This window comes from Mus musculus, chromosome 11 (genome assembly GCF_000001635.26).
Source record: "Mus musculus strain C57BL/6J chromosome 11, GRCm38.p6 C57BL/6J".
In the NCBI taxonomy this organism is placed as follows: Eukaryota; Metazoa; Chordata; class Mammalia; order Rodentia; family Muridae; genus Mus; species Mus musculus.
Window position 1 is genome coordinate 118,391,350 of NC_000077.6, and position 12,935 is coordinate 118,404,284.

General features: G+C 52.8%; 1 protein-coding gene across 1 annotated transcript; it reads right to left on the reverse strand.

Moving 5' to 3' along the window:
• Window positions 1-1,397: 1,397 nt before the first annotated feature.
• On the reverse strand, window positions 1,398-10,610 carry Lgals3bp (lectin, galactoside-binding, soluble, 3 binding protein). Its single transcript, NM_011150.3, has 6 exons — window positions 10,437-10,610; window positions 8,379-8,452; window positions 7,031-7,222; window positions 6,772-6,903; window positions 5,242-5,494; window positions 1,398-2,773 (listed from the first exon to the last, which is right to left on the reverse strand). The coding sequence occupies exons 2-6, from the start codon at window positions 8,428-8,430 to the stop codon at window positions 1,669-1,671; spliced, it is 1,734 nt and encodes a 577-aa protein (NP_035280.1). The 5' UTR covers window positions 8,431-8,452; window positions 10,437-10,610; the 3' UTR covers window positions 1,398-1,668.
• Between the last annotated feature and the right edge of the window lie 2,325 nt (window positions 10,611-12,935).

Below are 12,935 nucleotides of genomic sequence, written 5' to 3' on the forward strand. Positions count from 1 at the left end.
CATGAAGTGCTGGTGGAGACATGGTTGATGGCTCTCATGGAGGGGAACGTCCATTAGACGATGCTGAGGGAGTACCCTGTGAGCTCTGCAGAAGCTGATCCAGCTCCACTTCTGTTGCTGTGATAAAATACCTTGACAAAAAGACAATTCAGAGGAGAAAGGGCATATTTTAGTTCCTAGTTCTACGTTATAGTTCATCATCATGGGGGCATCCAGGCAGGAGCATGCAGCCGGTCACATCAGAGAGGAGTAGACGTGCAGATGCTCGCTTGCTCACTCTCAGATCCCTTTCTTCATTTCTATTAACTGGCAAGGATTTCTTGCCTAGGGAATGGTGCTGCCCACAGTGGGTGGGGTCTTCCCACAATAATTAACTCATGGATATGCACTTGAGACAACCTAATGCAGGCAGTCCATCATTGAGACTCTTCTTTCCTCATGATTCTAGATTGTGTAAAGCTGACCAATGTGGATAATCTCTTGATCTTGAGAAATTAGTCCTGGGGGTAACCTCTGGCCTTCATGAGTGGGAACACACACACACACACACGCACACACACACACGGGGGGGGGGGGATGGGCCAGGGGAGCAACTTGGTGACTATGGGAGTCATTGGATTGTGCGGCTGCTTAGTTTGCCTGGCATATACATTACCCTTAGGACTCCTTAGCCCAAAGGGTGGGTACTATTGAGCCAGGTAGGGGGAGCATATATAGTTATGTGGTTCTATCCCCTGAAGGCTCTCCTGCACTGGGCAAACTCAGGTATGCGTGCAACACACACACACACACACACACACACACTCCTTATTGGCCATAAGAGAGGTGGAGAGGGACATCCGCTGCTTGGGACTGAAAGGTGACACTCTCACGGGATATCCTCCAGAGCCTTTAAGCCTGCTCCCAGGCCCCAAGGGTCACCCAGCATCCCTCTTCTGCCTAATTCCCATGCTCGCTATCTTCTGCTATGAGTGAATATCTACTGATCTATCTAGAGTCTCTCCGCTATCCATTCTTACAGATGCTGGGCTAGGTCTTTGTCCCTCTGCCCTGGCATGCACTGGTTCAAGGGCTTCTGGAGGAACAGCTGGTCACCATGCCTCCTCCTTCTCCCTACACATGCCCTCCACTCTCTCCTGCTGCTCTTTAGCCTCTGAGCCCAAGCCCAGCAGCCCCTTCTCAGTCAGATCAGCCCTGTGCTCACCAGCTCAATATCCACAGTTGCATCCCACTCTGTTCCCTCCATGGTGGTCCTGGGTCAGGGCTGGGATATTTTCTTATTATTGTCGGTCTCCCCGATGGGCTCACAATCTCACTCCCTGTCCCCTGGAACCCAGATCACCTCTCCTCCAAACACCGGAGGGAGCCAACGACACCCCATGTATGGATGAACAAACTTCGTGAGAAGCACGTGAGACTTTAATGATTTTTGATGAGTGACTGTGACAGATGGGGCTACTGCAGTAGGCACAGGAAATCCCACAGGACCTCATGGAACCTGCTTGTACCTGCAGTGAGGGCCCTGGGACTCTCAGTCCTGGAGTGAGTGCTGGCTGAAACCTTCTAGTAAATTTTCATTTGAATACAATCAGTTTATGCTTACAAAGCAGCTGGAGGCGAAGGAGGGGACACAGGAATGTCTGCGTCCCCACCACTGAGATGTACCATTTACACCATGTCAGTGGAGTTAGTGAGGTAGAAGGGGCGTATGACCACACGGAAGCTGCTAAAGGCCCCTGAGGCACAGGGAAAGAGGGAGGGAGTCTTGGAACTATTGGTGTCCAGGGCAGTGGGAATAGGGGCCTTGGAGCCTTCAAAGCTGGTGACATCCACCACACTGTAGCCTCCGCAGAGGATCAGTACTCTGTTCTCATAGCCAATTGTCGGATTGGAGTAGCTGGATGTGGTGAGGCCCAGTACAGGGAGCTCGTTAGAGGTACACGAGAAGCCATAGTTCCAGCAGCTCTGCATGGTGGGGAGGTAGGTGGCTGACCAGGAGATCTGCTTGTCCTTGAAGAGGAAGCTGGGGTGTTGTGGGGTTTGGAAGGACTGGTAGCTATTGTACCGGGCTACTGAGCCATAGCCATATGTATAGAGCTGATTGTATCGATTGTATTCATATCTTTGTGCCCTCCAGGTGGAGGCCATCACCAAGCTACTCCAGGTGGAAGAGGTGTAAAGGCGGGGCTTGTAGGTGTCCTCCGTGAGGTTCAGGCCTTTGTACTTGGCCAGCACTTCGACAGGCACTGTGTGGAACTCCAAGGCCTGCATGGTCTTCCTCTGGAACAGTGCCTGGTGATCTTGGTACAAGGACAGGTTGAACTGCAGCTCGAACAGCTCCTGGGGCAGCATCATGGGGAAGCGGACCTGTTCCACCAGGCGCTCTATATCCTCGTGTGAGGCAATGGTTTCTGTGCTCCACTGGTCCACTGCCTTCAGCAGATCCAGCTCACTAGACACAGCCAGCTCACTCTTGGGGAGGAGAGCCTGGATCAAGGTGGTGGGAACAGCCGACCAGGACTCAGACTGTGTCAGAGGCTCGAAGTTCCAGGCCAGAAACTGTACACACAGATCTTCCAGCATAGAGTCCCCGGTGGCCCGTGCGTACGCATAAAGGTCCAAGGGAGTATGGAAAGTGGGGTCTTGGGGGAGGAGGGTGGCAAAAAGCCGTCCACAGTAGTCCTGAAGCTCTGTGGCCCCATAGGCAGAGGCTAGCTTGTGCAAGCACTTAACAGAAGACATGCTGACCTCGATTCTTCGGGAGTAAAAGTACCTGAGGGAGGGAGGGAGGGAAGCCAGGTGTCTGGAGTCAGCCCTGCCACACAGCGGGTGTGCCTGGCCTACTGCCACCCTGGGCATTGATCATCTCAGTCTCACACCAACTGGCAAAAACCTAGGGATGTCAAGCAAATAACTGTTGACAAAGACACCCACAGCCACTTTCTTCCTCGTGTGTGAACACCCTCACCTGAGGGGTTCCACCATCTCCTGGTCTCCCTGCTGTCACTGTGAGCCTTGGTCAGCAGAGATCTGGGCATGGCTCCCCTGCTGGGTTCCTGTGGTAACCTCTCTCCCCAAGTATCTACCCCCAGTTAGGTGACAACGGTTCCTCGGTCACCTTATTTCTGCTTCCCTGTGGCTATGAGCCACGTGAGGGTCAGAGGCCACAGTGACATCCTCTCTCTTTGTGCACAAATGTTCAGACCGGTCTGAGGTTCCTGTCACTGACTTCACGGCACTCTGAAGGCTGGGATGGCAACTCTCTCCTCTGACCTGACCCACCCTACACAAGTGGCAATAGATCCTTTGTGAAATCACCTCATAGGGAAGGCACAGGATAATAGGATGCAGCCACCGACCTCCCACTGCTGCTGAAGGAGGAGCACCGGGAAGAAGGATTGGCACTAGCTTCTGATCCTCATCCCACTCTAAAGCGGTCCCTTGGATTCTGCTGGCAGCTCTGAGAGCCAAGGGAGGCTGAAATGAGCCACTCACAGCAAGTGCCTCTCTGTCCCCATGCCTCCCCATGCCTCGCTCATCCAAGTCTTAAGGTTCAGACATCAGGGTGGGTACTCAGTCCTGCTCATCCTCTACAAGTAAAAAACACTTGTCCAGAGTGGGAAAAGGCCCAAAGCTAGCAGCGAGAAGTGGCTTGAGGGACAGCTAGAGGGTGCATGCATTGACTGCAGAGGGAAGCTGAAGGGGTCTGGGGTAGGGGAAAGGGAGAGAGAGAAAGGGAGGGAAGGAGAGAGCACAGAGCCCAGACCTCAGGCCACAGCTAGGGACAGGGCACAGAGGTGTAGGAAGCTGGGGATGGCATCTGCCTCCCTCTCACTGTGTCTTAGACATCACCAGCAGGACACAGGATCCCTGCCTGCTTTGCACACTCGACTGCAAGTGAATGGTTTTAATCTGGGTTTAATTGCCAGTACTGTTCTCATAAATGTCACGTTCCATTATATAAAGCTCCAGGTCATAAGAGTGAAAGAGAATACTTTTAATAAATGTTCTGCTTTTAAATCATTGCTTTCAAAATGCAAGCCTGAGAAGTTCTGGGTTGGGGAATCTAAAACTTCTTACAACAGTGTGCGGTGATTTGGAGAAGATATTTAGAGTTGTATAGTGAAAAATGCATGCATTTGCATGCACTGAATGTGGGTGAGGGTGCGTGTGTGCAGTGATTTGGAGAGGATATTTAGAGTTGTATAGTGAAAAATGCATGCATTTGCATGCACTGAATGTGGGTGAGGGTGCGTGTGTGCACATCACTGTGCATGGGATGTGTGTGTGCACATCACTTCAGTGTGCATGGGATGTATGTGTGCACATCACTTCAGTGTGCATGGGATGCATGTGTGCACATCACTTCAGTGTACATGGGATACGTGTGAGAATAGAGCAGTGGTTTGATTAAGTATGGTCCTTACAGGCTCAAATATCTGAATGCTTAGTTACCAGGGAGTGGAACTGTTTGAGAGGATTAGAAGGATTAGGAGGTGTGGCCTTGTTGGAGGGTGTGTCACTGGGGGGTAGGCTTTGGGGCTTCCAAAGTTCCAGTCTCTCTCTGCCTGTGGATCAGGATGTAAAGCTCTCAGCTACTGCTCCAGGGCCTGCCTGCGTGCTGCATGCTCCCTGCCATGATGATAATGGACTAAACCTCTGAAGCTTAAGCAAACCCTCAACTAAATGCTTTCATTTGAAGAGTTGCCTTGGTCACGGTGTCACTTCATAGCTACAGAACAGTAACTAAGACAAGTAGACCCATAGGCACACGCAAATGTAAGGTTCAGATGGGTGAGCATGTGTTCATACAAGTGCAAGAAGTGTTTGGATGCATGTGTGTGTGTGTGTGTGTGTGTGCACATGAGTGTGCATGTGTGCATGCAAAGGTAGTGAGTGAGTATCCAGATGTCTGAGTGTTCGATGCTTCCATGCAAGTGCAGAGAACATTTAGATGTGAATGTGTGTTCACACCAGTGCAGCAAGCATTCAGATGTGTGTCCATGTGATTCTGTAGATGGATGTGAGCATTTGTGACCATTTGTCTGCAAGGGCAGATGTGTGCCGTGTGAAGAAGCATGCACGTGGCTGTGTGATATGTGAGTGAGTGCATATGTGTGGGTGTTGCACTGCACGTGTGTGTGTGCCTGAGTGTGGGGGACATCCCTGGCATGGTGGATGCTCTGGAAGTAAGGAGGAGTGTGCACCCCAGGCAGACCCAGAGCTGAAGGTTTGGCTTACCTGAGGAAGTCTCTGACGACAGGCATGCACTCAGCATCCACTCTCATGATGACGCTGCTGCCCACCACTTGCCACAGGGCCTGGGCCTCGGGGTTGGTGCGCAGGATCAGCGTGTGGGCACAGAGGCTCAGGTCCTCATACCCCTGCCCTGTCACCTGGATGAATAGGTCGCAGCCCTGCTGGCTGTCAAAGATCTGGCCCAGTGCATCTGAGAGCTCTCCAGAGAGGTCCAGGATGTGAAGCCCCGTGGTATCTGGGATGGACAGAGGCGGTTGCTGTGTGAGGCATGGGCTTTGTGGATCATTTTCTCTGTGAGTTTGAGTCCCATTTGATACCCCCACACACCCCCACCAGGAGTCAGGATCCTCATCTGAACCAGACATCCTGGTACCTGGCTCTGCCCAGAGGCCTTGTGGAAAGATGCAGAATGGGAGAGGCCTGAAGGGAGGCTGCAGCTGCCTTCTGAACCCCACAAGACAGCAGCTGGCTCTCTGTACCCCACACTCAGGCACTTCCTCTAGAGGAGACACCAACCCTAAGGCTGTGCCTACTCTTCACAAACCTCCAGTAACTGCAGAGGCCACCCTCCTATGCCCAATGAACAGCCTTTCAAGTTAGGGTCCCATTGCAACTTTACATTAAAACTTGAGGGTTCCCAGTCCCAAGGGGACAAGTCCTGAAGGGGTATGGCATGTCTCGGTGCATCCCCATCTTTCCCTGCCTCCCAAAGCCTAATCCAAAACCACATACCACACCATGCATTGCTCTGTAAAGGTTTGGCTTGATTTTTACATTTGGAGTGGGTGGACTGGCTCCTGTGTCTTCTCACACCACAGCCCCAGTCCCTCCTAGCTTCCCCTTGGGTCTCGTTTCACACTGTTCCCCAGCCAGTGGGGCCTCCCAGATGCCTGCACAGCTTGGTCATACTCACGAGGCTCCTCCGGTCTGAGACCCTCCAACTCAGATCAACTTATACCCAAGCCTGTCTGACATTGTGGGATTCGACACCCTCAGGCCTCAGTTCTCCAACTCAGGACAGAAGGGCATGTCCCAGGACCACCCCCACCTCCCAGGAGGAAGTCACAGATGGCAGCCAGGAAGGAAAGCTCCCACGGGCCTCAGGCACTGGAGATGAAGAGTTGTGGCAGAGTCGGGGTTTGGCAGGTTAGGGCTTCGGGCACCAGTGTCCTTGAACATAGCCAGCGAGAATCACTACGTCATCACGCACAGCCTGTGGGGGGGCGGTGCTATGCAATATGCCTGAGCATAATAACCATAAGACACCGGTCCTTAGAGAGCCACCCCTCCAGCACACAGTGCTGTTTGTACATGGGATACAGTCCCTTACCCATAACCCACTGCCCTGATCGAGGAGCTTCTCTGACGTGTGTAACACGGGGGCTCTCTTGGAGGATGTGGGCTCCCAGCCACATCCAGGGTGCCACTTTTGACTATTTACACAGGGGTGTTGGTATAGGCAGGGGCACGGCTGCCACTTCCCCTAGGTGCTGGGAGGGCAGGGCAGCTCACCGTTGGAGCAGACCACGCCTGCGTCCTTCTCGTGCCCACAGCGGCTCACCATCCAACCCAGGGATCTGCAACTGGCCAGTGAGGACTCGGTCCCTGTACATTCCACCTCATCCAGCATGATCGGTCCCTTTCCTGTGGGCACAAAAGGAAAGCCAGGGGCCACACTGGAGGAGGAACCGGACCTTCAGCGGGGACCGGGGCTGATCACCAGCTCAGGATGGGATGCTTAAAGAACATTACTCAGGGACCTCAGCCACACCTGGCCCGAAGGCAGCTCTGCCCAGTGCTTGGGTGGCGTTCTCATAGCCCAGGGCCCGGCAGACGACGTGGGCATCCAAAAGGTTCCAGAGGTTGTCACACACTGTCCCCCACCGGCCTCTGTAGAAGATCTCCACGCGGCCCTCATTGGCTGAGGCCCCGTTAACCAAGCGCATGTCTCCATCTTCTGTACCTGTCGGGAGAGGGGAGGTCAGCTGGGAAGAGGGCTAGCCTGGTTTGATGTTCACTCCCCATGAATTCAATGCTCTGTGCTCACTAACATTCTGGAGTTGCTCTTGAACCACTTCAAAACGCCCTCCCCGTGTGCCGTGTGTGTGTGTGTGTGTGTGTGTGTGTGTGTGCCCACTAAGAAGGGGTGAAAGCTCTGATGACCTCACAGAGGCCATCCATGGTCTTTCTATCTCTCAGCTCTGGGTCTTTTGCTCCAAGAGGGCACCCTGGCTCTCAGCCTACAGAGTGAACTCGAAGAGGTTCCTTGCTGGCTCTCTGGAACACTGGCCTGAGGGGGAAGGTGGGTCCTGGGTTCCTAGACACAGGCAGAAAGCAGATTCACCTCGGCTTATGATGGGTGATGTCCTGACAACTCAATGCCAACTGTCTCATCCTTGGAGTCTCTGGACTGTCCCCACTTAGCAACGGGACATTGCAATGTTCCTTGTTCCCTCCAAAGTGTGGGGCCGAGGGAGCTGTGGTGTGGGGTCCCATTGTAAGAGGAGTGGGGTACACAGCGCTGGTCCCAACTCGCACATACAGTTCCCACCTCACCCCTACAGTGGTTGCCTAAAGCGGACAATCCTGGACTGGAGACAGTCTGCACTGTGGCACAGGCAGCCAGGACAGTCCTGCTCTCCTTTCTCTGGAACTCCCGTCTCTGCCCATGCTCACAGGGCCAGCTGGGCGCTTGAATTGGGGTCACCCATACTAGAGAGGGATACTCAGCTGACGGTCCAGGATGGACAAGGCTCTCAGACCCACAGTGCAGTGTGTGAACTGCCCCCCCCCCCCAGGGACTCTCTGCCACCCTAACCTGTGCCCTGAGACACCCCCCCACACACACTCCAGGACAGCACGGGCTGTGCTCTCCCTCCTTGGCCCACTGATGAGATGAGAAAAAATTTCTTGGCCTCTTCTTCAATACCTGCATTTCACTTGGGTGCGGGGGAGCACCAGGGGCCATACGCCACCACCATTTAGAATGACAGAGGAGCCACATGGGAGAGAATCCTGAGACATGGCTCCTTGCAGGTTGCCATGCAGCTTTTCTGCAAGGCAGAGGGGGACAACCCACAGAACAAGGCGTTTGGGACCTTTCGTGGGGCAGGACTCACCTTGAGTCCCTGGAACCAGCAAGAACACAGAGAGGAGCCACAGGAGAGCCATTGCCTGGCCTAGAAGCCCAACCCTGCAGCAGAAAGAACAACAAAGTTAGACTGGCAACAGCTCTCCAAAGGAGACTGGCAGTTCCATGGCTCCCTGTCCTATTTGTAGAGGATGGGATGGTGTTGTGGGTGGTACTCTTGTGTAAGGCCCAGATGGCTATGTGATGGCTCTCATGCAGGCCTCTCTCACATGCTCTGCAGGACAACCTTCAGGTCAGCAAGAGTCCCCAGATGAGGCAAGTGGCTTGAGGGCTCCTGGCAACGAGAACCCAGGAAGCAAACAAGAGCTCTTTATCTTTAGCTGGCCTTATCTGTAAGTAGTAGCTAGCTGCCTTTGGGGTGTGCAGGGGACAAGATTTGCCAGTCTGTGAGGACATTGTAGATGAGGTTGGAACTCTCAAGGGGAAGTGACAGAGGCAGTGTAGAAGGGTCTGGGACTTCATGATGTGACCTGGGGATGTGGGTCAGGGTCAACCACCACGGTGCTGACACACAGGACTCAATACTTAGACTCTTGCCTGTATGTAGGATGTGCCCCACCCAGGCATTGTCCCTCAGGCCCTGCAAGGAGCGGGGCAACCCACAGAACAAAATGCAGCAGCCTCAATGGACTCTGGACTCGTTCTAGGCCCAGCAGGCAGCTTGGGACTGGTAGTGGATGGTGCTACAGAGCTCTGTCTCCTGGGCAGGAACTGGAAGCCACAAATTGTTACTCCGACCAGGGGCCCAGAGACAAGCAGTAGAGATATTTCAGGTCCAGTAGAAGCACCAGGATTGGCCCCTCCCCAGCCCTCTCCCACCGACCAACCCCCACCCCAGACATTCTGCACCAGAGCAGCACGAGCAAGCCCTCAGGGGGCCAGGGCACTTGTAGCCATCTTGGCAGGGGTGAAGAGATCCTAGGATAGGCTTTGGCTATCCGACTGCGGAAGCAACAGCAGAACTGGAACTCCCCGGGAGTCTCACGCTGAAAGGAGAAGGCTGTTGCCTGGTGATAGCCAGAGAGGAAGCCTGTCTCCAGGAAATAACAGCTCACTCTGGGATTTACAGCCCAGGCAAGCCAGTTAGCTATGTATACCTCTATGTAAACCTCATGTTAATATCCCCTAATAGACTCTGGGCCATTAATGGGGGAGGCCACTGGATTCCTCTTAGTGTGGCCACATTAAATAAATCTCCTTTTTCGGCTTTTCACTGTTATGTTTTTAATTGGACCATGGAGGATGGGTGGCTGAGTCTGGCTATCAGGGGAGCTTTCTGGGCATAAGCTCTGACCGTTGAGTCCTATAACACACTGATGGGTGGGACTTGGCCCTTAGTTCTGTGCACCCCACCCCCACCCCCCAACTGGTTCCCACCAGACTTCTGCATCTAGTCAAGCACAGACCCAGAACAATATACAACTCACAAAGTTCCCACATCCCTAATGAGAGCCGAAGCTAGAGAGCCAACTGACTCCAGATGACACAGCCAGTGAGCACAGGTTAGGGTCTGCCCAGGGGTGGCCTCCTTCTACCACAAGGACCCTGGTGGAGGTGGAGGGAGCCAGAGAGTCCCACATCCGTGTGGCAAGGCATTACCCCAGTTTTATCCCAAGAAGGCCTGGGCTCTGGGAAACCTGAGTCCCAGGCAAACTGCACTGGGTGCCCACTCCCTGCATTTACTATAAACTGTGGTCGTAGGTTTGTCCATGCTGGGTCAGGCGCTCTAGGCCTTGGGAACATTGCAGTGTATGTGGATGTTGCTGTCCACTGGATGACAGAGGCTGTTTCTGCCCTACTCCTTTGTGTGGGAAGATGGGACAAGCCTGCCTATGCTGGCTCATTCAGTACCACTGAGTAGGTAGGTTTAGTCCTGGGAGAGAATCTACAGACCCAGGAGGGGGCCGGGGATAAACTCTAACCCACTCACCCCTTCAGCTGTTCATTCAGTGGACATCCTGCCCAACTGTATTGGCTCCTGTGCTCTGGCCTGCCAGAAATCATGCTGTGTAGAGTGGAGACTCACCTGGGAGCAAGAGAGGGACTCAACTGTCCCTCAGGCAGCGAGGCAGTGGCTGAAGGCAGTCCTGGAGCCTCCTTCCTGGCTGCAACTGGAAGCCTTCTGTAGACTGTTCAGCAGAGAAAAGCTCCACCATGTGGCTTTCCTCAGCCTCGTCCCAGGAAATGCTTTGTAAACCTCACCTAGTTTCGATTTTCAGAAAACACATGACAGAGGCTGCTTCTGGGGTTGGCTGTCAGCAAGGCTAATAGCCTTCTGCTTGCTGCTCTGTGGGGCAGAGGGCAGGCACCCAAGCGCCCTGTGCTGAGCTGATATACTGAGCTGATGAAACAAATATAAGTCCAGGCTAGCCAGGCAGGCACCCTGTGGGGCAGCTTGGGGGATGGTTGGAGCAAATACATCTCCAGGCTGGCCAGGCAGGCATCCTGGCGAAGGAGAGTGGAAAGATACAGAAAGAGGGCCTAGGAGCAGCAGCTCGGGTCAGACCGTGTCTGTGAATGTGGATGTGGGCTGGACTATCCTTTCCTGGACCTGGGAATGCTGGCTGCCCTTAGCTTATGCACAAACCTACCATGCGCAGAGCGAAGGTATGTGGGCCACAGAGTGGTCCTGAGAGACAAGAATAGCGATATAAAGGCTAAAAGCAGAAAGCAGGGCTGGGGGCTAGAGTGGCTTGGTGGTTAAGAGCACCACCTGCTCTTATGGGAGGCCTGAGTTCAACTCCCAGCACCCATGTTGGTTGGCTCAGAATAGCCTGTAACTGGCTTCAGGGGCTCAGACTCTGTAGGCACCCACACCCAAGTGTGCTCATGCATGCACACATATAATTTTAAAAATTAAATCTTAAAAGGTTTCTACAATACCTTTTTTTTTAAAGTAGGGCTAATTGGGCATGGTGGAACACACCTTTAGCTGGAAGGCAGAGGCAGGTGGATCTTTGTGAGTTAGAAACTAGTCTGGTTTACATAGTGAGTCCTAGGTTAGTCAGGGCTACACAGAGAAAGCCTGCCTCAAAGGAAAAAAACAAAAACAGAAACAAAACCGAAACAAAATCCTAAAACAACAACAACAACAACAAAACTACCACCACCAAAACTGCTTCAGCGGGTAAAGGGACTTGCAGTAACCAATCCTGATGCTATGAATTTGACCCCTGGGACTCACTGTAAGAGAAAACTGACTCCTGTACGCTGTCTTGATCTACACAAGTGTACCGTGGCATGTATGTACATGCATGTAGACACACACAGTAAATAAATGTAAAAATATATATATATAATTCAAAGAGGCCTAGGGAGATGGCTCAGTAGTTATGAACACGTGCTGCTCTTGCAAAGGACCCAGGTTCCATTTGAAACACCCACATGGCTGTTCACAGTCACCCATAATGCCATTTCTAAAGGATATAATGCCCTCTCCTGATTTCCATGGTCACCAGGCACACACGTGGTACACATACATGCATGCAGACAAAAGTTCCAAACATGTAAGATACACTAAAATTACAAAGGCAAATTTCCCCAGACTTATGATGTTTAGACAGTGGCCTAATTCCCAGCAGCTCCCTGCAGCTCCCCTGGCACCAGCACTGTAAGGTTTCCTACCTCAAGACACCCAACTGTCCTCTTGAACACTATTCAAAAGGTCTGACACAAATGGCCCAGGAGGCAAAGCCAGGTGACTCAGAATTGGTATAAAATCACCCTGTTCCTTTTCAGGTGTATGGTTCAGGAATTCACCGGCTGGGTTTCTGTCCTTGGTGTCTACTTTTTTTTTTTTTTTTTACACCAGTTCTGGTCTGGCAAATCCTTTTATCCTGTGCCTTGAGTTCTTTGTCCTAGGTATGACAACAGAGAGGAAGGCTCCAAGGCCCTGGAGACCAAACCCAGGCAATAGCTGGTAAGCAGATACACTGGCTCCCATACACGCCTGACTTGGTAATGCAATCTCCCAACGGCCACAGTGACCGACTCTCTAGGATTCAGACCAGGCTCTGCCTGGCTTATACCTATTCCCCTTTCTCCACAAGAAACCCAGGTCTTGGTTTCTACTTGGGGAGTCCTCAGTCAGTGCAGCTCAACCTGGGCTGGCCATGAGAATTACCTGTGAAGACACCAATGCCCACATCAGCCTGTGGGAGGAGGGGCACTGGTATTTGAAAGCCCAAGGGAGTTCTGGGGTACAGTTCCTTTGGGATCAGCAAAAAGCTTGGAGCCCCAGAGCTCAGGGTTGGACACTCAAGGACTGCTTCCCTTGGACATGAAGTTTCCATTGGCTAAGGGGTCATGCAGTCCTAGGAAACCCTTGCTGAGAGCTACAGGCAGGGCTAGGACTGACTCTGCAGACATGCCCAAGCTTGTTGAACTGTGGCTTCTGTCACCGTTGGCTGAGAATGTGAAAGGGGGGATGGAGGTGTCCCCTGGAGACAAGAGCTGGGAGAAGAGTCAGTACCTGGACTGGCCGGTGGCTCCAGGAAACAGCAAGTCTCTGGTGCCTCCATCCTGG